A 25,002-nucleotide genomic window follows, 5' to 3' on the forward strand; every position below is an offset into this window, starting at 1 on the left:
TGAACACAATTCAAGGGCAAACCTTTGTAGAGCACATTACAGTAATCCATGCAGGTATGCAAGGCATTAGTGACTTATGTAGTGCCTCCATACCCAGAAATTGTTTCCTCTGGTGCACAACCTGAAATTGCTCAAAAGCCTTCCTAGCCATAAGTACTACCTTTTCTTTTGTGAGAGCAATTGTGAGATAAAAAGGATCGTCAAATTGAGAACTAGGTTTGTCTGGAGCAGTGCCACCTCATTCAGAAGTAGAGATGGTGAATTCTCAGAAACTAGTGGCCCTAAAGCTAATATGACTTTTTCCAGCAGTTTCATGGAGTTCTTAAACATAAGCGTGGCATCATGTAAATCTTGTGGCATCATGCAAAGTAGGGGTTGAGACCTCTCACTCCAGATCAACACTGACTGGAGCTGGCTGCAAATGAATGAACAGCGCTTTACAATATGGATATTGTGGATAGAAATAATAAACTGACCTTAGGATTGGTTGGAATATAGTTTTCCACTGGAATATAATTTTTGAATATATGGTTAATAATCAAATGACAGTAAAGTAACTATTGAGTATAGACTTGCAGCAGAATGTTGATGAAACAAGGAATTTGGACTCCATATTGCTATATTAAGGAATATACAAACATAAAATATCAGTTTTCTTTTTTACTTGTATTAATTCCAACTTGAGAATTACTGCAATGTAAGGTGCAAAAAAGCAGTTCACCAAAGAGCAAAGTTGAGACATTCTCTAGTGAAATAGGATGTTTAGGCCTTGGCCTTGGCCGTGCCTTCTTCATCCCAGCTACCCGCTTCAGCTTATTTACAGCCAGCTTTCCTCCTCTCCAGCCATTTTCCATGGCCAATGGGCTCCAGGCCCTCTAACCCTTGCCCTTTGTCCCTGCCCATTAGCCCAGAGAGCGTTTGACCCGGGCCTTTGGCTGCATGGGACAAATAGCCCCTAACCAATCAGATGGTGGGCAGCAGCAATGGCGCTGGGGAGGTAATCAAGGGGACTGTTGGGGAGTGGGCAGCGTGCAATACAATCTGTAGCAGGCTGGGGGAGAGAGCAAGAACTGTGGTGGCACATAGCTGCTGGCATTGGGAGGGAACGTGATGGTGCACGGCTTCCCATTTTGACCACCATCCATTGCTTCTGCCCCTGGACTCCAGCCTAACACTGAACAGGCGTGCCATCACCTTTCCCCCAATGCCAGCAGTGTATGATGTCACCTTCCCCCAATGCCAACAACCACACGTGTCACTGCAGCTGTCTCCCCCAGCTACTAATGATTGTATTGCATGCTGCCTCTCCATGGTCCCTTCAGTCACCGCTCCCAGTGCCATTTCTGCTGCCCACCACCTAACTGGCTGAGAGCTATTTGTCCTGTGCAACCAAAGGCCTGGGTGAATGAGCAGGGAGGAAGGGGTGAAGGGCCAGGGGCCCATTGGTCATGGAGAACAGCCTGGGCAGGGCCATTGGAGAAAGAAAGCTGTGTATGAATTGGCTGAAGCGGGTGGCTGGGGATGAAGGGGGCACAGCCAAGGGTGGTACCTAAACATCCTAGATCCTTCTATAGAACTGCCATTCTTATGTACCTCATAAATTATTAAACATATGGCAAATAATCAAATATATGGGAAGAAGTAATTTAATGAAAATCCATTGTTATGATTTGTCTATTTCACTTTTTATTACTACTTGCATCAGGGCTCTGGCTCCCAACATATCAATCAAGTGTATTTTTAAAAAAACACCAAAGTTCTATATCACTCCTAAAACAAACAAAAGCCTCATGAAAAGAAAAATAAAATTATTTCACTTCTTAAGACTATACTTCATTCACATGATAAGTCTCAGCATTTTATTTTCTAACTAATATGATAGTTTTAAGAGCCATGATAATATGGCTGCTTCTCTAGAAATAAATCTTGATGTTTCCTTTCTATTCCTCTCTAACTCTCCATCATATTAATAGCCCCTAGATGTAAGGGTATATGTAGGATTATTTTCATGTTATAGCATTATGTTCCTTGATATATGAAACCCAAACTTTAAGTTCCACAAATTAAAAAGCAATTTCCTCATGATCAATTAATAGATCTTGAGCAAGGGAGGCAATATTGATCCATAATTTATTCCAGGGGTGGGCTTCAAAATTTTTAGCAATTTGTTCTCTGCCTGGTTGCTGGGTGGGCATGACCATGGTAAGTGTGGCTGACCTCCTGCACCACACCGGGGGGCGTTTTTGCCCTCCCTGGGCTCCAGAGGCTTTCCTTAAACCTCTGGGAGGGTGAAAATTGCTTCCCCAGGCTCTGGAGGCTCTCTGGAAGCTGGAAATGGGCCCATTTCTGACCTTCCGCGAGGCCTGTTTTTTGCCCTCCCTGAGCCTCCCCGCCCTGCACTTTACCTGCATCCAAAACGGGCCGCGTGGGGATTCCTGGGAGGGGAGGGGTAGGGTGGGCAGGGGCAGCCAGGAGTGGGATTTGGGGGTTCTCCGAACTGTGCAGAATCTTAGCTAGAGGATCTCCTGAACCACTGTGAACCCCCAGCAGCTCACCCCTGATTTATCCCCAACAACATTTTCTAGAGCATTCAAAGCTCAAACTCTTGAATACATTTTTGAAAGGCACACATTTGTTATTGCTGAACACAAAATTACTCCAAATTTCTCTTACTAGACCCATGTCTATATATTGCATTGATTCATCAAATGTACTGAAATTAAAACATGTTTATATCTGCAACTTAGAGTTTTACTGCATTAAAATGTCTAGAAATAATGAATTTTATTTCAGTTTGCCAGATTCTCAGTTGAGAGCATTAGGCCCTATGAATAATTGGGATGAACCCCCCACTCCCACTAAAATGAAATTGAAAAAGCTGGGTTTACAGAAGGGAAGTGAGTTGACCTCATAAACAAATATAGCTAATGTTGAAATTCTTTGTTGTAAACTAGGTAAAAAATGTTATGAAAAGCATCATGGCTGGACTGCAACAAACAAACAGTGAAAAGATCTTGTTAAGCTGGGTTCGTCAATCAACTCAGAACTATCCACAGGTCAATGTTTTTGATTTCACCAATAGCTGGTCTGATGGTTTGGCTTTCAATGCACTCATACACAGTCACAGGTAGGAAAATTATTATAAATTCACTAATAAATAAGCATTTTTTCTTATGACTGTCTGTCTCTGTCTCTTTTTGTCCCTTTTTGTGATGTGTATGTGGTGTGTATACACTGTTAAAACACAAAGTATCCAGCATAAATGCCCTGTTCATAACAAAAACTAATAAAAGCTTGATTTTTTAACAGCAGTTGCTGTATGACTGAATTGATTCACTTTTCTGGAAACTGAAATCCGATCATTTAGTACAAAATACACAGTCCCCGATGGAGTTTACCTGTGTGGATTATAGTTAGCGAAGAATTAGCTTCAGTCTGTAAGAAGGATGGGTATGTGTAGTTTCGGGATCCAAATATATGCATAAAACCTTTCAATAGAAAATATTAGTACATTTCTCCATGAATACCTTCAACAGCAGGGATCTTCAGGCTCCTACCCTTGGCTGTGCCTCCTTCTCCTTCAGGCTCCTGCCTCTGCCCATTTACCTCCAGCTTTCCTCCTCTGCTGGCCTTCCCCCAGTCATTCTCCTTGATTAATGGGCCTCTGCTGCTTCTCCCCTCTGCCACATACCCTTCAGCATGGCCCATTCACCAAGACACCATTTGTTCAAGCCCTTTGGCTGCACGGGACAGTTAGCTGCCAGCCAATTGGGTAGTCATGATGTTGCAGGGGCAGCTTGCAATAATTGATAGCAGGAGCTGTGTAGCTATTTATTTTATTTATTTATTTATTTGATTTGCCAATTGTTTACAAGATAATAAGTATAAGTGTATACATAGTTGTGAATACATGAAATGGGTACATATAAGAAAAATAAAAGAAGAATAAGAGAAACAATAGGACAGGGACGGTAGGCACGTTGGTGCGCTTATGCACGCCCCCTACAGACCTCTTAGGAAAGGGGTGAGGTCAATAGTAGACAGTCTAAGGTTAAAGTTTTTGGGGTTTGGGGAAGAAACTACAGAGTCGGGTAGAGTATTCCAGACATTGACCACTCTATTGCTGAAGTCGTATTTCCTGCAATCAAGTTTGGTGCGGTTAACTTTGAGTTTGTATCTATTGTGTGCTCTTGTGTTGTTATGGTTGAAGCTGAAGTATTCATTGACAGGTAGGACATTGCAATGTATGATTTTATATACCATGCTTAAATCAGACCGAAGACGGCGTAATTCAAGGTTTTCTAGTTCTAGAATTTCAAGTCTGGTGGCATAAGGTATTCTACAACGAGTAGAGGAGCGGAGAACTCTTCTTGTGAAATATTTCTGGACTTTCTCAATTGTGCTAATATCAGATACGTAATGTGGGTTCCAGACTGATGAACTGTATTCGAGTATTGGTCTAGCAAATGTTTTGTATGCTCTGGTTAGTAGTGTGATATTACCAGAGAAAAAGCTACGTAGGATTAGGTAAACAACTCTTAATGCCTTTTTGGCTATGTAGTTGCAGTGGGCTCTAGCACTTAGATCATTAGAGGTGAGTATTCCAAGGTCCTTTACAGAGCTTGGGTCATCAACAAGATCTTGACTATTCAGCTTGTATTTTATTTTCTGATTTTTTTGCCAATATGTAAGACAGAGCATTTATTTGTTGAGATTTGAAGTTGCCATTTGTTTGACCATTCTGATATATAGTCAAGTTCTTTTTGTAGGGTAGCAGTATTGTCTGTGGTATTGAACAGCTTTACATCATCAGTGAAAAGAACGCAATTGCTCTTAATATGATCACAGAGGTCATTTATGTAGAGTATGAAGAGAGTTGGTCCTAGAACACTGCCTTGGGGGACACCACTATTGACAGGTACAGAATTTGATAGGACGCTCCCAATTTTGACCATTTGTTGTCTGTTTGCCAGGAATGCTTCTATCCAGTTATTCAGTTGTCCAGAGATACCATAGGATTTTATTTTTAGGAGTAGTTTGTCGTGTACCACTGAATCAAAGGCTTTACAGAAGTCTATGTAGATTGCGTCTATTGCTTTGCCCTGGTCGTGTTGTGTCGTCCATATGATTTTGTAGTGTAAGAGTTGCAGATTACAAGATAGTTTTTTTCTGAAACCAAATTGTTTATTGGAGAGTAGGTTGTTTGTCTCTAAGTGGAGGATGATGGATTGGTTAATAATTGATTCCATGACTTTACAGGTGACGCAGCATAAGGAGATTGGTCTGTAATTTTCAACTAGGCTTGGGTCTCCCTTTTTGAAGATGGGGATGACTGTGGCTTGTGACCATAGGTTAGGCAAGGAGCTGGTCCTGAAAGATTTTTCAAAGATTATGCTTAGAGGTTTGGCTATGGCAGTGGATAGCTTTTTTAAGAAGTAGGCACATATTCCATCCCGTCCAGTAGATAGAGATGGTTTTAGATTGCGTAGTGCTTTTTCAACATTGTCTTCTGTAAAATCGATATGTATTAGATCATTGTTGTTATCTGTGGTACTCTGCTGGCCTTCCCCCAGTCATTCTCCTTGATTAATGGGCCTCTGCTGCTTCTCCCCTCTGCCACATACCCTTCAGCATGGCCCATTCACCAAGACACCATTTGTTCAAGCCCTTTGGCTGCACGGGACAGTTAGCTGCCAGCCAATTGGGTAGTCATGATGTTGCAGGGGCAGCTTGCAATAATTGATAGCAGGAGCTGTGTAGCTATGGTGGGGAGCACAGGACAACAGTGGTGGCCTGGCTTCTAGGGTGGGGGGAAACAGCAGCCCAAGTTTAGAATCAAGTGTATGGGGGGGAAGCAGCAGCCCAACTGCAGGATCAGTTTTGGCATGGAGAGAGCAGCAGCCCAATGACAAAATCAGGTGTGTGGCGGAACAGCAACCCAACTGCAGGATCAGGTATGAGGTGGGGGGAAACAGAATATTAGTTTATTTGATTATTTTCTCTCATCTGCAAAAGGGGACTGTTTTATCTCCCCACCCTCAAAGTTCCCATTTTGTCTGCATATCTTGATGTCAAGATATGCAAATTGAGGTTCCTACAAAAGACTGAGTTACATGGAATGATGGAGGCTGTTTGAAGACCGAAAGGAAAATCCTTTGTAGCACCTTTTTTTTTTGCCTGAGGCATTTACATTGCTCTGGCTTTGATTTGCCTCCCCTTTACATTTAACAACCTGTATTTCCTGAATAAACAAATGTTGCATCTAAACAGTTAAAATAGCACTTCAAGAGAATTTAAGATACCAGATTTCCTCCTAATTATCCACACCTATAAAGGATTTTCCTTCCTGTCTTCAAACACTCTCCATCATTCCATATAACTTAAACCACCACCAGACACTGACATGGGAAGCCAATAAAATATTGTATGTTGCATTCATTGAGGACAACAAGCACTCACTGTTGTGTTACTGCTGGTAAGAAGACTTCTGCCTGCAAGATGGATGTAACTGGAGCAAACAAGAGAGGAAGAGAAAAATTTGTTTCTGAAGGGTACCTCTATGTATAAGCTGAGTATAAGCTGATTCTTGCCTTACTTTTTGGTGCTGTAGCAGCATGATAGATGCAGTGCCAGAATTCACAAAAGACTTGGAGAAGAAATTAAAAGAATCAATGAGCATTTGCATCCCCCATCAGCAGAGCATGTGCAAGTGGCGCGTTTGCTGAGTAGCATGAAATGGCGGGCAGAGAAGACAGTGGAAGGCACATCCAAAGTTTTCAATGTGTCTGGCCAACTTGAGCCCAGTGGTCTACTCCGCAATACCAGCAACCCCAGCATTGTGCAAAACCATCTGCAGAAAAAGGAACGAAATATGGGCAGACCCCTCAGACCCGGTAAGCCTTGATTCCTCATTTTACCTGAGGAATACAAGACATATTCCTGGATTTCCTAGATTGTTGGTGAATATGGCAACCAAAACCCTATTGATTACTTGTGTGCCATTGCACACAATTATCAAAAAGACTAATGAAAGCTTGTTTTAAGTGGTCTTGTTTCTTTTTCCAACCTATTACTTCTTGGATGGTACCTACAGGTGGGATAATATGTGTTTAAGGGAGCATGAATATCCAAGCAGTGGTTCAATGAGAGAGGAAGTCTGGAGCCTTCCCCAGTTTGGTGGGTGGGGGAGAATCCTGTGTTCATAAGGTGAATATTTACCATCATGCAAGTCACTTGCTGCCTCTCGCCAGAATCCCAGGCAGTGGTTCTCTGGGAGGGGAAGTCCCAAAAGCTTCTACTATAAATACCACAACTGCTGGAATTATCCCCTGCAATTGTACTCCTTGCAAGCATCCCTTTGGCAAAGATCCACTGCTGCCAAGGTCACACCCAGCACCCAAGATCCCTGTCACCAAATACCACACCCAGGCCCTCAGCTATCCTTCCTCCCTCCCCCCCTCCCTCCCTCCCCCCTTCCCTGACAGGCACTAGAAGCAAGGCAAATATCAACTACACTCAGCTTATGGGTACATAGAGGTACACATCAGAAACAAACTTTTCTCTTAGGAAATTAAAAAGGAATCTAGTGTCTTAAGTTCTCTTGAAGTACTATTGTAACTGTTTAGATACAACATTTGTTTATTCAGGAAATACGGATTGTTAAATGTAAAGGGGAGGCAAATCAAAGCCACAGCAATGTAAACACCTCAGGCAAAAATAAAGATGCTACAAAGGATTTTCCTTTCGGTCTTCAAACAGCCTCTATCACTCCATGTAACTCAAAGTCTTCCATAGGAACCTCAATTTGCATATATTGACATCAAGATATACAGAGGAAATGGGAACTTTGAGGGTGGGGAGATAAAACAGTCCCCCTTTGCAGATGAGACAAAATAATCAAATAGACTAATATTCTGTTTCCCCCCATCCCACACCTGTTCCTGCAGTTGGCCTGCTGCTCCTCCCACCCTACATCTGATCCTGCAATTCGGCTGCTATTCCCCCCCACACCTGAGTCTGTCGTTAGGCTGCTGTTCCCCACTCCCCCATAACTGATCCTGTAGTTGGGCTGCTCCCCCCATCCCACACCTGTTCCTGCAGTTGAGCTGCTGCACCCCACACACAACCTGACACTGCAGTTGGGCTACTGCACCCCACACACACACCTGACACTGCAGTTGGGCTGCTGTCCCCACCACCACACACATACCCCTGCTCATGCAGTTGGCCTGCTCCCCCACCCCCCACCTGATCCTGCCTGCCTTATACCAAATGGGGAGTTGGGCTGTTGCTCTCCCTCCAACTCAGAAGATGGGCCACCACTGTTCTCCTGCACCCCCCACCACAGGCCCTATGATCAGTGATTGCACGCTGCTCCCGCAACATAATGACTTCTGCCTACCACCTGATTGGCTGGCAGCTAACTGCCCCATGTGAACAAAGAGCTGGGACAAATGGTGTCTCGGCAAAGGGCGATGCCGAAGGGCATGAGGCGGAGGGGCAGAGGCCCAGTCATCAAGGATAATGGCTGGGGATGTGTCAACAGAGGAGGAAAGCTAGAGGTATTGTAAGCACTGGACTTTTCCCCTTCAACTGAAAATGAACTTCTGAAAGCTAGGTGCTTTGAAAGGAATTCTTTATTGAAAGGAAGTAATCCCGGTACTAGTCAAAGCAGAATCTAAGATGCTTCCAGGCATACAGTAATAAAGGGAGTTAGAACCCCTCCCCTTATTCTGATGTGGATTTAGTCAAACAAAGAACCAACATGTTAATTCCCCCCCACCCGCCCCTTTTCTGGGAACGTATCTTAGAAGAGTTTCCCAGGGAGTATCTTTCAGAGCTGGAATGTTTATGGTCCCTTCTCCTCTTGCTATCTCTTCAAGAGGTGACAAGTTTCTAGACATCTGGCTCCAGTCCTCCAGTTGTACATCATGTGCAAGTTATACAGATTCAATATAAGGTTTAAGATATTCAGGTTACATCAAAAAGGATTATTTGTACCAATCCCCCCCCCCCCCCATCTTCTTCCATTGAAGGATGGCAGATACATGGATCTGACAGGTATATGGACAGAGGCAGGAGCCTCAAGAAGGAGATGCAGCCAAGGGTAGGAGCTTAAAGGTCCCATTCCACAGCAGGCCATATTGACACCCTAGGTTTAAGTGTTCTAATGTGAAAAGCTACGCAAATGTGATAAGTTATTAGGATATATACATCCATTCATGCAGTGTAATACAGTTGCAAGATTAATAGTAATATCAACAGCCAATCAAAATCTGCTTAACTTTATTCTCTATTCCATGCAACAAAAAACTTAGGCCTCTAAGTAAAATGAATGGTGAAGGCATGTGGTACTCTCTTTTATAGCATACATATCAGCATTAGAGGCTTTTAAAGTTAAAATTCTTAACACAACTTAATATCTGATTACTGAAATGTTTACTGTAGTAGGTAAAGAACTGAAAGTAATACATATTGGAAGAAAGAGCCAGCAGTTGAAACAGTTTCTTTATTAGCAGTAAACAGTTACATAGTATCTACTGAATGGCATGCAGGCTGAAAGATCTTTTTATGAAATTAAAAAGGGGAAACCATGCAGAATCTGATTTATATATGTTATGTAGTTTTAAATTTAAATTATTAATTTTAATGTTTTAGGTAATAAAATGTTAAACATTTAATGGGATTTAAAAAGGGAGATAATTAATGAATATATAACTTAGAGGTGGCACACTTAAACTGATATTTTAGGGGGGAAACCAATTTATAGAAGGAGTGTTATTAATCAGAATTTAAGAGGAATATACAAATGCGACAGTTAAAAGTACTAAAGTATAATAATTATGAAGTTAATATATGTGAATTAAATAATGAGATAAGCATTTGGAATATAATAAAATAGAACATGCATTGTTAAGATAAGAAATTGAATACAAAAATTGAATATGTAATTATGGTCATATTTGTATGTATATGTGAAACCTGTAATCATGCTGTTCACTAAAAGGAGATGTTAAAATGTGGAAAACTGAATAAAACTTGTTTAAAAAAAGAAAAAAATGTAGGTAAAATATCCATTTGTAGAATTTTATCTGCAAGATTTTTAGAAATCCATATGATATCAATCCTTGAAAAAGTATTTCTGAAAAAAGGTATATTCTCTGGCATAACCTTTTGTTCAGAGTATTGCAGCATAAATTCAGCACCAGAAAATTAAACACAGATGGCTGAAGCTACATTTAACTTCTTTATAAACACAAAGTACATTTTACAATATCAGTTATAGATTTCTCCAACATGGAGCAAACTCTCAACCATAACAACACAAGAGCACACAATAGATACAAACTCAAAGTAAACTGCACCAAACTTGATTGCAGGAAATACGACTTCAGCAATAGAGTGGTCAATGTCTGGAATACTCTACCCGACTCTGTAGTTTCTTCCCCAAACCCCAAAAACTTTAACCTTAGACTGTCTACTATTGACCTCACCCCTTTCCTAAGAGGTCTGTAGGGGCGTGCATAAGCGCACCAACGTGCCTACCGTCCCTGTCCTATTGTTTCTCTTATTCTTCTTTTATTTTTCTTATATGTACCCATTTCATGTATTCACAACTATGTATACACTTATACTTATTATCTTGTAAACAATTAGCAAATCAAATAAATAAATAAATAAATAAATAAGTAAGTAAGTAAGTAAATAAATAAGCAAATAAATAAATAAATAAATAAATAAATAAATAAATAAATAAATAAATAAATAAAATAAAAAATAAATGAATAAATAAATAAATAATAAATAAATAAATAAATAAATAAATAATGAATGAATGAATGAATGAATGAATGAATGTATGTATGTATGTATGTTACACGTTCAGGCCAGACAGCAACTTAGGAGCTCAGAAACAGACATCAGTTTCACTTTAGTTCAGCAGGCAAGCAAGCAAGTTAGTTTCTCTTTCACTTTAGATCTGAGCACAGATAAACCACAGCCAGTTTCTCTCTTTAAGTTTTAGCCCTCAACTCAGCTCTCATTAGCTGACCTTGTTACCAAGCTCTATTCCAGTTCATGAATATACTCATACCTTTTTATATCTCCATGAACCGCTTAATACTAAATTGTCCAGCATCTCAAAAAATGTTTTTGGTAGTTTATCCTGGGAGGATTTAATCCCCTTAGTGGATGTTCTATCCAAAGTTGGTGTAGTCACTCCATTACAATCCTCCAACACAAGCCAGTTTCATACTGTAACAATTGAATATCCATTAGATATTCAAAAAAATTAATTTGTTCATCATTTGGCCTATACCCTTGATGGCAAACCTATGTCACAGGTGGCATGCAGAGCCATTTGTCTGGGCACGTGAGCCCCAGCCAAACTTAACTGCACTGCGCATGCACACACCTCCCAGCTGATTTTTGGCCCTTTGAGGTCATTTTCACCCTCCCGGAGGCTCAAGCCTCTGCAGCCTTAGGAGGCCGAAAAATGGGCTTTCTGGAAATCCTGGAAGTGCCAAAATGGGCCCATTTTTCGGCCTCCCAAGGCTGCAGAGGCTACCTTCAAGCCTCCAGGAGGGCGAAAATGGGCTCCAGAGGTCCTCTAGAGCAGTGATCCCCAACCTTTTATGCCGCGGCCCGGTACCGGCATCAGCTGGGCACCGCGGCCCGGTATCACGCATCAGCTGGGCGCCGCCATCTTTTTGATGAAAAAGTGCTTCCGGTGAGCTTTTCCGGTAGAAAGCTCACCGGAAGCACTTTTCATCAAAAAGATGGCGGCGCTAGCGCTTTCGTGAGCTTTTCCGGGTAGAAATGGCTTTCTACCCGGAAAGCTCACGAGCGCTGATGCCGCCATCTTTTTGATGAAAAAGTGCTTCCGGTGAGCTTTCTACCGAAAGCTCACCGGCTTTTCATCAAAAAGATGGCGGCACCCAGCAACCAGCGGCCCGGTAGGACTTGTTCCGCGGCCGGTACCGGTCCGCGGACCGGTGGTTGGGGACCCCTGCTCTAGAGGCTGAAAACGGGCACTTCCGATATTTCCGTAAGGCCTGTTCTTTGGCCTCCCAAGGCTGCAGAGGTTTTCCTCGAGCCTCCGAGAAGGCAAAAACGGCCTCAAATGGGTCAAAAATCAGCTGGGAGGTATATGCATGCGCAATGCAGGTAAGGGGGTGGGGTGGGGGTGTTGTGCATGCATGCACAGGGGGGACAGGGCGCATTGCATTGTGGGTGCCAGCACGCACATGCTTTTGGCACACCACAACAAAAAGGTTCGCAATCACTGGCCTATACACTCCAACCACTATTGATTTTATTCCCTTAAATGCAGTTTCCACTACTACAAATCTACTTTATTCATCTGCTATAAGTAGCTTAGATTTGAGTTGAGGTTGTATATAGAGGACAGCTCCATTGATCTTTTTTAAACTAGCAGATATAAATTCCTCCCCTAATCAAGTACCCTAGTAGCTTGGCTGCCGCATGTTTCTTGATGAGATTAGGTTCAGCAAGACCCCCCTGAAAATAGGGCTATGACCTTGCACCACACCTTATCTGTTAGGGTTACCCATGCTTATTTTGATGGGCTTAGGCCAACATGTCATATCCGGCTAGGATTATGACCTTGTGAGTCTTGCACCACATGGGGGTAGATTATGCACATCACATCTGGGGAGGAGGGCTGTGCACGTCACTTCCATTTATGGCCATGTTCTGGTGACGTAATCAGCACGTGGCTTTGTTTACTTTGATTATGTCACTGATCAAAAATACTGATAATTTTCATTAAAAAAGGTATACACATATTCTACTCACATTTTATTGTCCATTAAGAATGGGTGGTTCTTCCACAGTAAACTTGCATGGTTGCCCTGCCCCAGCCAGATTCTCACCCAATTACTTCTTCTTTAAGAAATAATCTGAGAGCACCCAACTACACAGGGGAGCAAAAGCGTTAATTTCAGTGGTGGGATTCAAGTAATTTAACAACCAGTTCTTCCTAGTGACCAGTTGGGTGGGCGTGGATGAGGAGTCATGTGACTGAGTGGGCGTGGCCAACTTGATATCACTCATGGCAAGGTGGGGTGGCACAAGCAGGCCGATGCTGCAAAGACAGGGCGATTTCCTATGCACCATTCTGAACCCCTTCCCCTCCACTCTTGGGCTGACAAAATAAAAGTCCATCTAAAGACTGTAACTTCCTGCCAAGCCCACCTGGCACATGCTGGCAAACGGAGGCTAGGGGGAAAAAAGAGAAAGGCGGACAGAACTCACTCCCCGTTTTTCGCCTCCATTGGACTGTCTGCACTGCACTAGATAGGGGTGGAGAGGTGGTGGTGGGAAGCAAAAAACCCACTCAGTTTGTACTCACCAGCACAATGGTGAATCTCTCTTCTAGCTCACCTGGTTTGGGCATCGGGAGCTTGAGTCTTAGGCTGCTGCTTTTAAATGTCAGATCAGCCTGTAATAAGGCTAGCCTTATTGCCCATTTGATCCTTGAAGAGAAGGCTGATCTGGCTTGTATAACTGAAACCTGGCTGGGTCCAGAAGGAGATGTTTCCCTCTTAGAAATGTGCCCAGTGGGTTACCGAGCATGGCATCAATCTAAACTTCAGGTCCAGGGAAGGAGTTGTTATCAGAGAATCTCTAGCAACCTTCAGAGGCACTGCTCCAAAGGTGCCCGGCTATGTGCCCCTTTTTCTTAGGTTGGGATCAAGGGATCAGGTGGGATTGCTGCTGCTGTACCAGCCTCCCTGCTGCATGGCAGCTTCCCTACCCAGGCTCCTGGATCTCTCCACAGGGCTGGTGGTGGAATTCCCTTGGCTTATAGTTCTAGGGGATTTCAACCTGCCATCTTTGGGGGTGGGGTCACAGGTAGCCCAAGATTTTGTCAGAGCAATGCCTATGTGACCTGGAATTGGTAGACTTGTCGTTGGTTAGATCACAGTCTGGTAGCAATGAGTTTCTCGGGGGCTGTCCCCTCTCAAGGAGACAGGATATATTAGATTGGTCTGCTCTTGTTGACTAATGGACCCTAATGGGTTCCAGAAGGAGCTGGGGGGTTATAACTGCAGATCTGCTATGCAATCCAGCAGAGCTCTTAGTTACTTTTTGGAACAGGAAGGTGATTGAGGCTCTGGATAGGACTGCACCCATGCAACCTCTCCTTACCCATAGACCTCTCTGCCCTCCATGGTATACAGATGAGAGGGATGAAACGGATGAAGAGATGTCTGGAGCGCCACTGGCGGAAGACAAGGGATAAGCTCAATTGAACACGGGCAAGAGCTGCTATTAAGGCCTACCTCATGGTGATTTGTGCGGCAAAGTGTAAATACTTCTCTGCACTAATTGCATCTGTAGATAATCATCCAGCGACCCTCTTTAAGGTGAGCCTCCTTCTCCTGGGGAAGGAGGAGATTGAGGTCCACCTGGAGGGGCGCAGTGAGGGATTTGTGGATTTTCTGGAAGACAAAATCGCTCAACTTCATTCCCAGTTAGATGCTGATGTGGTTACTGATCCAGTGGAAGCCCCTGAGGCAGGTTCTTGCCCTGTTATCTGAGAATGGCTTGACCCTGCCGCTCCTGAGAAAGTGAACAGGATCCTAAGGAGTATGTATGCAAGCACCTGTGTTTTAGATCCATGTCCCTCCTGGTTGGTGAAAGCTTCCTGGGAGGTGACAGGCAGGTGGACTCTGGTAGTGATTGTTTCCCTACAGGAGAGGGTAGTGCCCCAGCACTTTAACCCTCTTCTTAAGAAGCCATCAGTGGATTCCAGCCTGTTGGATAATTTTCGACCTCTCTCCAATCTTCCCATTTTGGGGAAGGTTGTTGAGAAGGTGATTGCGCCAGCAGTTCCAGAGGTTTCTGAATGAAACTGATTATATAGATTCCTACCAGTCAGGTAGGAAATGGCATTGGTCACATTTTTGGATGATCTCTGGCAGGAGCAGGATGGAGATAGTGCATTATCCTTGTTCTACTTGACCTCTTGGCAGCTTTAGATATCATCAACAATGGTATTCTTCTGGAGTGGCTTCAGGAGATGGGAGTGGGAGGCCCTGTGCTATCCTGGTTCACTTCCTTCCTCTGTGGCCACCCTCAATCAGTATTGGTAGGAGGGGACAGTTCCAGCCTTCGCCCACTACTTTGCGGGATTCTGCAGGGCTCGGTACTCTCTCTGCTCCTGTTCAACATTTATATGAAGCTGCTGGGTGAGATCATCCACCATGGACTGAGGTATCATCAATATGCTGATGATACTCAGCTGTATGTCTCAGCCTGTGATGTGTTAAGTGATGCCGTGTCCTCCCTCTTGCCATGCTTGGAGGCTGTTAGGGGCTGGATGGGGAGGAATGGACTGAAACTAAACCCTGGAAAAACTGAGTGGCTCTGGGTTTGAGGTTCTTTGGCCCAGGGAGAATTGCCACCTTTGGTCTTTGGATGAGGTGGCATTACCCCAAACAGACCCTGTGCGTAATCTGGGGGTTCTCCTGAACTTGTGACTCCTGCTCAAGGAGGAGGAGGTGGCAGTCATGGCCAGGAGGGCCTTTACACAACTGTGGGTTGTGCGCCAGTTACGCCCTTTCCTGGACCAATAATCCCTACTCATGGTCACTCATGCTCTAGTCACTTCCCGTCTTGACTATTGCAATGCACTCTACAGGGGGTTACCCTTGAAGAGCATCCGGAAGCTTCATTTGGTGCAATATGCAGCAGCCCACATGGTTTTGTGCAGACCTCGGTGTGCACATGTATCACCTCTCCTGCGGGAGCTGCATTGGTTGCCGATTTGCTTCCAGGTGCAATTCAAGGTGCTGGTTGTCACCTTTAAAGCCCTTCATGGCTTGGGATCAAGTTATCTGAGGGACCGTTTCTTGCTGGTCACATCTACCTGACCCACCAGAGTGGGGAGGCAAGGAATGTTGTGGGTCCCATCCTGTAGGGCAGGTGTCAGCAATCCACAGCTCTGGAGCCATGCACCAACAAGAGCTGGAAGAACACATGTGAGACCCAGCAAGAGATGAGGTACCAGAGAATCAGAATCAGAGAAAGAGAGAAAGAAGAAGGAAGGAAGGAGGAAGAAAGAGGAAGGAAGAAGGGAGGGAGGAGAGAAAGAAATGGGAGAGTGAGAGAGAGTGCAGGATCAAATTTTGGGATGCAAAGAAGTCTTTGAGGGTTGAACGCCAAGAAGCACAGATTTCCTCTGCCTTCTGCATGCTGAATTCTGCATGCTGAATGCCGAAAGGCATGGATTTCCTCCCACCCTGTCCTGAAGTGAACCAAACAGGCCGGGATCACCCTCCCCACTATGCGGCCCCATTGAATCCACTTGGAAACTCCACTGAGCATGGTTCCAAACTTTAGGCTCACAGGTCCCTCCTGGCTCCGCTCCCACTAGCTGTGGTGCCCGCCTCCACTCGGATGGCTGAGCTGGATGGTGTGGTGCCTCCTTTCCCTCTAGGACCAGATGGTGGGTGCCCGCCCCCTGGCCTCTACTCACTTCTCCCTCCATTGTCCAGCCCCCCTTCATCTGGGAGGTGCTGCATTGCTGCCTCACCAGCTGGCAGGGAACACAGTGATGCCGGCAGCTGGATCCTTCCCAGGGCTGAGTGAGGAAACCCTGCTGGGGCTCCCTCCAAGGTGTAGATGCCTCAGGAGCCCCTCAGTGGTGCGTCTGCCTCCTACCTGCATATAGAGGTCGGCCAGCGCCACTGAGGTGCTGGCAGTGGGGAAGGGGTGTGTTGGCCAGAGGTGGGGCTCCGCATCACTTCGTTCCAACTGGAGCAGTTTATTAGCTTGCTGGCTGCCTCTGAGGAGGGGCTGCCCTTGGGCTGCCCAGGTCCTGCCATGGAAGAAGAGAGTGAGAGGGAAGGGTGGGGTGTCCCAACAGGATCCAGGTTGGAGTTGTCTTATTTTGCATGGATCTCCAATGCTTGACTTTGCCTGCCAGCCTTCACTCCGCCTCCACAGCCAAAGTGGTTGGATTCACATGATACATGAAGCTGGGCAGGAGAGCACGGATGGATGGATGGATGGATGATAGATAGATAGATAGATAGATAGATAGATAGATAGATAGATAGATAGATAGATAGATAGATAGATAGATAGATAGATAGATAGATAGCAAGAGGGAGGGAGGGAGGGAGGGAGGGAGGGAAAGATAGATAGATAGATAGATAGATAGATAGATAGATAGATAGATAGATAGATAGATAGATAGATAGATAGATAGATAGATAGATAGATAGATGATAGATAGATAGATGAGACAGAGAGGGAGAGACCCATTTCCCACAGAAAGGAAAACACTGGGAGCCACAAAACCTGGATAGACATGGCTGGGAGTCATGTGACTGGGGGTGTGAGTGACGTTGAGTAGGTCACACCCAGCCAGGTTTTGTGGCTCCTGGTGTTTTCTGTGGGAAATGGGTCCAAATGGCTCTTTGATTGTTTAAGTTTGCAGATCCCTGCCCTAGGGAGATACACCTGGTGGGACCCAGAAGAAGGGCCTACTCCGTGATGGCTTCCTCTCTCTGGAACATCATTCCCCCAGAGATTCCCCCACTCTAACACTCTTCCAGAAGGCACTGAAGACCTGGTTCTGCCAGCGAGCCTGGGGAATGCAGAGTGGTATGGAGCCCATTAAATGGCTCATATGATCTGTTGTCATAGGGATGGGGGTTATTTTATTGCAATAGGCGGCAATAACCTACAAGATTCCTTCCAACTCTGTTAATCTGTTAAGCCTGTACCACTGAATTACTGAATCGGTATAGATTCCTGGGACAAAATGAAAGTAAGTGCTTTGCAGACATAGCAGCATAAACTGTCATCTTTGAAACAAACCTGGCAGGTGACATTTTCCTGTTTCTCAGTTGCCACACTGTGTAGGGAGGGGGGAAGGAGGATAGAATGCTTTGCTAGACACAACACAGAGCTTTCTTTGTGGGAACCAAGATCATCTGCACAGGTGACGGATATCGAGGAAGAGTGCCTGGAGATCCCGCCAATTAACCCAATTGGCCAAAGTGATCTGTGACACTTGGGGGGTGGGATATTTCTTATTTCAATTGTACTGAAACTGCGGGAAAGATTTAGAGCTGGTTTTCCTTTAAAGAAGGCATACTCAGGCTTCTGATCTCCTTCACTTGTGCTTCTATGCCATAAAGCAAAATAACTGAAGAAGGGTCAGTTGAATCTAAAATTATTCTCTGTATGCTGCATTTTATTGCTCCACGGTGGACAGTTTTGTGCATCTTTAATATGATTAAAGTTCTTCATAGCCTTGAAAATTCAAATTGATTATTCTTAGTGAAAATATAGTCACAGATTAATACAATTATTTATACTACAACAGCGTAATTAACAGCATAAAATTCCATATTGTTTCTCTAAAATAGGATTTCTTTCTGCCTTTAAATTGTTTAAACATTTAAGGGATATTATCTGTGTTTTGGTTTGATATTTAACTTTTATTAGATAACTTTTTGCAAAATATTGTCTGTAGAAGATGCCATTCTTGTTATCTGTAGTTCTCTTAACATTTGGGATTCAGACTCTGTGTGTGTGTGTGTGTGTGTGTGTGTGTAGGGTTGTATACACACATACATATACGTATATGTGTGCATGTATGTATGTATGTATGTTATATAATTATATATATAATTATATATATATAATTCTGACAGTAATTTTGTGCTTTCTTCTTTTCCCCAGGCCAGATCTCTTCAATTGGGAGATTGTGATTTATCAACAGTCCGCTGTGCAGAGATTAGATCATGCATTCAATATAGCTAAACAATACCTAGGAATTGAGAAACTCCTTGATCCTGAAGGTTTGTGCAAATAGGATTTTATGTATGTACAGATTATTTTTTCACATAGAAGGTTTAAAAAAATATTTATAGATTTATATATATTTTGCACCTTCATTTTCAATGTTTTATAATATAGGTTTCATTTAGTGCAGTGAGCTTTCAGAATTTAGTTCATTCTTTAGGATAACAAACTTTAAAAGATTGAAAGGATGTGGACTAACATTATAGTCTTACAATTCACTTTTTTAAAATATAGCCAACATGTTATTTTTTATTTATTGTTATTATGCGTCCAACTAAAATAAGTGTTATTCTTCACAGGTTTTTACAAATAGGAATTATTTCTAAAATTCCTTAACACTTCTAAAATTATGCATTTAAGTAGTGTAGATTGAGTTTCATAAATCTTTATTTTTATACACATTTCACTTTTTCTATGTCTCATTAAGACACAGAATTTTATAAGTATATATTTGTTTCTTGCTTTCCCCAGAGTTCATGTTTTCCTTATGTGATGCTTATTTAAAAACATTGTGGGTCCAATTTTGTGGAATACAAAATTGAATCCTTATTTTCTGATAAAGCAGAGAAAAATTGTTCTCTGCACATTGCTGGCTATTGTGGATCCAACATTGTTTCAAGCCAAGTATATTTTATGTACTCTCCTTAATATTTTATTTCTAAAAATAAAGATACAAAATCAGCAATTATATCTATTTATCTCAAACTTTCATTTTTTAGATTGAAATACAAACAGGGAAATTTTGACAAAATTTAGAAAGTAAAAAAGCCAAATACCCATTCTTGAATTTTCGAATCATAAATCCAAGGTACAGAAAGCTTCAGATTCTCCAGTCATACTTTTGATTTGGTATGAAGTCACATTGAGCAGGTTCAAAAGGTCAAACCTAATTAAAACTGTTTATAAATTAAGCCTAAGCAAAATGTTGAGGTCTGTGTATACTTTTATATTTTTCTTAATAATAGTGGTATGATTCTAAAAATAAAAGAATCACACATATATTTGAACTTTTCTTGACTTTTATCCAGATATTCAGAGTATTTTACAAAAAAAAATTGGCATGTTTTCTTTGTCTCAATACTGACATAAGATTTTCACCTGCTTAAAGAATTGTATTCACCATGCTATACAATTTGTGGTGTTACATTTTTTAATATGTGTTGCTTAATAACCACAATGTTGAGAGATGGTAGATGGAGCCAACCTTTTGGCATGACAGTATGAGGTATTATAACCATTAAAGTTATCATAATATTTTCAGTATGAAAGGAAGTGGTTACATTCTTCAATTCATAGAATCCAGCCATAATTATAGAATGGAATAGCATACTCTTATTCAGTAATAGTTTTAGCTTAGGATCTTGGAAAGTAAGCATTTATGGCACCTGTGAGATGAGACTAGGTATTTTGGAGGACACATGGAATTCATTTTTGGCATGTCCTAACTTCAAACATACTTACCTAAAACTACTGAACAGACCAAGAAAAAAAACACTGATAAGATAGTATTTATTTATTTTTTATTTATTTATTTGATTTGCCAATTGTTTACAAGATAATAAGTATAAGTGTATACATAGTTGTGAATACATGAAATGGGTACATATAAGAAAAATAAAAGAAGAATAAGAGAAACAATAGGACAGGGACGGTAGGCACGTTGGTGCGCTTTATGCACGCCCCACAGACCTCTTAGGAAAGGGGTGAGGTCAATAGTAGACAGTCTAAGGTTAAAGTTTTTGGGGTTTGGGGAAGAAACTACAGAGTCGGGTAGAGTATTCCAGACATTGACCACTCTATTGCTGAAGTCGTATTTCCTGCAATCAAGTTTGGTGCGGTTAACTTTGAGTTTGTATCTATTGTGTGCTCTTGTGTTGTTATGGTTGAAGCTGAAGTATTCATTGACAGGTAGGACATTGCAATGTATGATTTTATATACCATGCTTAAATCAGACCGAAGACGGCGTAATTCAAGGTTTTCTAGTTCTAGAATTTCAAGTCTGGTGGCATAAGGTATTCTACAACGAGTAGAGGAGCGGAGAACTCTTCTTGTGAAATATTTCTGGACTTTCTCAATTGTGCTAATATCAGATACGTAATGTGGGTTCCAGACTGATGAACTGTATTCGAGTATTGGTCTAGCAATGTTTTGTATGCTCTGGTTAGTAGTGTGATATTACCAGAGAAAAAGCTACGTAGGATTAGGTTAACAACTCTTAATGCCTTTTGGCTATGTAGTTGCAGTGGGCTCTAGCACTTAGATCATTAGAGGTGAGTATTCCAAGGTCCTTTACAGAGCTTGGGTCATCAACAAGATCTTGACTATTCAGCTTGTATTTTATTTTCTGATTTTTTTTGCCAATATGTAAGACAGAGCATTTATTTGTTGAGATTTGAAGTTGCCATTTGTTTGACCATTCTGATACATAGTCAAGATCTTTTTGTAGGGTAGCAGTATTGTCTGTGGTATTGAACAGCTTTACATCATCAGCGAAAAGAACGCAATTGCTCTTAATATGATCACAGAGGTCATTTATGTAGAGTATGAAGAGAGTTGGTCCTAGAACACTGCCTTGGGGGACACCACTATTGACAGGTACAGAATTTGATAGGACGCTCCCAATTTTGACCATTTGTTGTCTGTTTGCCAGGATGCTTCTATCCAGTTATTCAGTTGTCCAGAGATACCATAGGATTTTATTTTTAGAGTAGTTTGTCGTGTACCACTGAATCAAAGGCTTTACAGAAGTCTATGTAGATTGCGTCTATTGCTTTGCCCTGGTCGAGTTGTGTCGTCCATATGTTTTTGCAGTGTAAGAGTTGCAGATTACAGGATAGTTTTTTTCTGAAACCAAATTGTTTATTGGAGAGTAGGTTGTTTGTCTCTAAGTGGAGGATGATGGATTGGTTAATAATTGATTCCATGACTTTACAGGTGACGCAGCATAAGGAGATTGGTCTGTAATTTTCAACTAGGCTTGGGTCTCCCTTTTGAAGATGGGGATGACTGTGGCTTGTGACCATAGGTTAGGCAAGGAGCTGGTCCTGAAAGATTTTTCAAAGATTATGCTTAGAGGTTTGGCTATGGCAGTGGATAGCTTTTTTAAGAAGTAGGCACATATTCCATCAGGTCCAATAGATAGAGATGGTTTTAGATTGCGTAGTGCTTTTTCAACATTGTCTTCTGTAAAATCGATATGTATTAGATCATTGTTGTTATCTGTGGTACGGCTAGGAAATACTGGGCATGATCCATTGCTGTTTACAAATACTGAGCTGAAGAATGTGTTAAAGATGTTGGCTTTAGTGGTGTCGTCGTTGCAGTCTTTACCATCAGGTCCTATCAAGGGTGGGATAGACCTTGAGTCTTTTAGTTTGTTGTTTACAAAATTGTAAAAGCACGGGTGGAATTGGTGCTTAGAAGGTTTTCCTCTTGTTTAATGTGATAATTGATGCATTCGGTCTTTATCTGGTGGCATAAATTTTTGTATCGGCTTTTGAAATTGGCAACGTGACCAGATTTGTTTTTCCGCCAGAGTGATCTCTTTTTGGATTGAAGTTTCCTTATTGTTATGGGTAATCTGCTTTTTTGTTTTGTTTTGGGAGTTGTTGTTGGTACATATAGTTTGATGACTCTTTTGACTTCAAGTAAAAATATTAAAAATATTCAAGTAAAAATAGTAGATGAAGGTTGGCTGCATTGAGTCTTCACAGGAAGATATTTTTAAAAAGAATTGAAACAAAAAATACTCCTTCTCTTTATGAAGACACAGAAGCATGAAATGCTTGTATAAATTTAGGGGCTCTAACATCACGTTCATTCACCCATTCTGACTGAGAAGGAGGGAAATGCTTCCAAACAACTAATTATTGGAGTCTTCCTCTCTGTTTCCTGGAATCTAAAATCTCTTTAATCTCAAAATGTTGCTCACCCTCAATTAGAAGAGGAACTGGTGGGGTGGCCTGGTCAGGTCGCAGGTTGGACATATGTTCAGGTTTCAACAAACTAACATGAAAGATGGGGTGGATACTTCTAAGAGTTTTGGGCAATTGTAATTGCGCTGCAACAGGATTCACAATTCGTACAATTGGGAAAAGTCCCACATATTAAGGTCCCACTTTTTTAGATTTCTGGGTTGTTTGTAAATACTTAGTGGACAAAAAGACCTTATCCCTCACTTGGTATGGTTTTTGGTGGAATTCTCTTCTTGTCTGCTTGTTTTTTATGAGCTTGATGAGCATCATCTAATGCTTTACGAGTAACCAGCCAGGTAAGCTGGAGTTGAATTATCTGCTCTGCTTGTTTTTTTATATTCCTCAGCAGCTTCAGTTAAAGCTTTTTTTGTATCCTCCCAACTTTTTTTTAATGATTCCATCCACTCCATTAAAGACATGAATATTGGGGGTTCCCTAGATAATTCCACCATAGGTACAAAATTCATGCCGCTGTTAATTTGGAACGAAGTCAAGCCTGTGCTGCTGTGTACTGCCTTATTGTAAGCAACTTCTGCAAATGACAACAGTTCCGCCCAGTTCTCCTATTGATAATTTACATAGCATCTAATGTATTGTTCCACCATGGTGTTTGCTCTCTCCGCTGCACCATTGCACACAGGATGGAATGCTGAGGAGAGCCCTTGGGATGACCCAATGGACTTCAAACATTCCCTCCAGAACTTAGCAATAAACTGTACACCTCGGTCTGAGATTACTCTACGAGGTACTCCGTGGAGCCTATAGATATGCTTCACAAAAAGTTTCACAAGTTTCTTACATGCTGTAGAGTGGGCTTGCTTAGAGAATAAGTTGATAACAGTACAAGTCACGGTACTTCCTCCACTCTCCGGTAACTCTACAATAAAGTCCATCGTGATTTCTTCCCATGGCTTCGTTGGTTCAGCTACTTGTTGATGGAGGCCAGGGGTTTTTCCAGTTCTGTGTTTCACTGTGGCACAAATTGAGCAGCTTTTCACATAGTTCTCAACATCAGTTTTCATTTTTGGCCACCAGAACTGTCTCCTGACTAAATGTAGGATTTTTAAGAACCCAAAATGTCCCCCAACCACGAGTCATGACTATGTTTCAGTACCATAAGTCTTAGAGTATTTGATACATAAATCTTGGTTCCTTTCCAAGCCAATTCTTCGTCCATTGTCAAATCGGTATGATGTTCAACAAACCATGGATCGGTTAAAAGTGCTGCTTTCAACTTGGTTGTCAGTTTGTCTTCTAGGTGTCTGGGACTGCGTTTGGCTTGGCCTCGGTGGTTACTTGGCCTGCGGCTTGGGCTTTTGGTATCATAGTTTGCACTACATCTTTCCTGTGACAGTCAAATTGGGGTTTTCTTTTCTCCCTGGGATATATTTCATGTTAAAGTTGAAGTATTGAGCCCAGCTGACTTGTTTAGGCAATAGCTTCTGAGGTGTCTTTAGAGCCTTGAGGTTCTTGTCCAGACCTCGAATGGCTTCTTCACTTCTTCCAGGAAATGCCTCTAAGATTGTAAAGCTCACCGCATGGCAAATGCCTCTTTTTCCAAAACCGCTCTGTGTCTGTCAACTTTTTGGACACATAAGCGCAAGGCATTATTTGGTCTTGAGAGTTCTTGTGTAGAAGAATTGCTGTGACAGCCACATCACTAGCATCAGCTTGGACTATAAAAGTCTTGGTCGGGTCCTGATGCTGGAGGATAGGCTCAGCAGCAAATAGGCATTTTAATGTCTCAAAAGAATTGGAAACTACCCAGAGGGCAGTTGAAGGCAGTTTTCCATTTGTCTCCCTCCTTTATGTGAACTTGGTAATAGGCTTCTCTCAGATCTAGTTTGATAAATATCTTGTTTTTTTAGACAGGTGATTTAAGGAGTCCTTCATGAGAGGCAGGGGGTACATGTTTTTATGCACACTGCATTCATGCCCCTAAAATCCACACATAATCTCAATCCACCATCTTTTTTTCTTTAAACAGTGCTTTGATTTGGCAGGATCAATGAAACCTCTGTCCAAATTGTTATCGATGTATTTTCTCAACTCATTCATTTCAGCTGATGTCATGGAATACATCTTTGGTTTTGGCAGTTTTGCCCCAGGTTCTAACACTATGGCACAATCAGTGGCTTGATGGGGGGCGGTAAAATGTCGCATTCCTCTTCACTGAAGACC

At 42.2% G+C, this 25,002-nt stretch overlaps 1 protein-coding gene across 7 annotated transcripts in view; it reads left to right on the forward strand.

The window, feature by feature from the left end:
* Positions 1-25,002, forward strand: part of DMD (dystrophin) — a 1,185,061-nt gene that overhangs the window by 135,236 nt on the left and 1,024,823 nt on the right. For all 7 annotated transcript variants that reach the window (XM_087966867.1, XM_087966866.1, XM_087966869.1 and 4 more), the window contains exons 6-7: positions 2,955-3,127; positions 18,724-18,842. In XM_087966867.1, coding sequence (XP_087822993.1) covers positions 2,955-3,127; positions 18,724-18,842 — 292 coding nt within the window. The remainder of the gene's footprint in view (positions 1-2,954; positions 3,128-18,723; positions 18,843-25,002) is intronic.

This window comes from Notechis scutatus, chromosome 5, assembly GCF_049901735.1.
Source record: "Notechis scutatus isolate UNSWTSFEM ecotype Mainland chromosome 5, rNotScu1.2, whole genome shotgun sequence".
NCBI lineage: Eukaryota > Metazoa > Chordata > Lepidosauria > Squamata > Elapidae > Notechis > Notechis scutatus.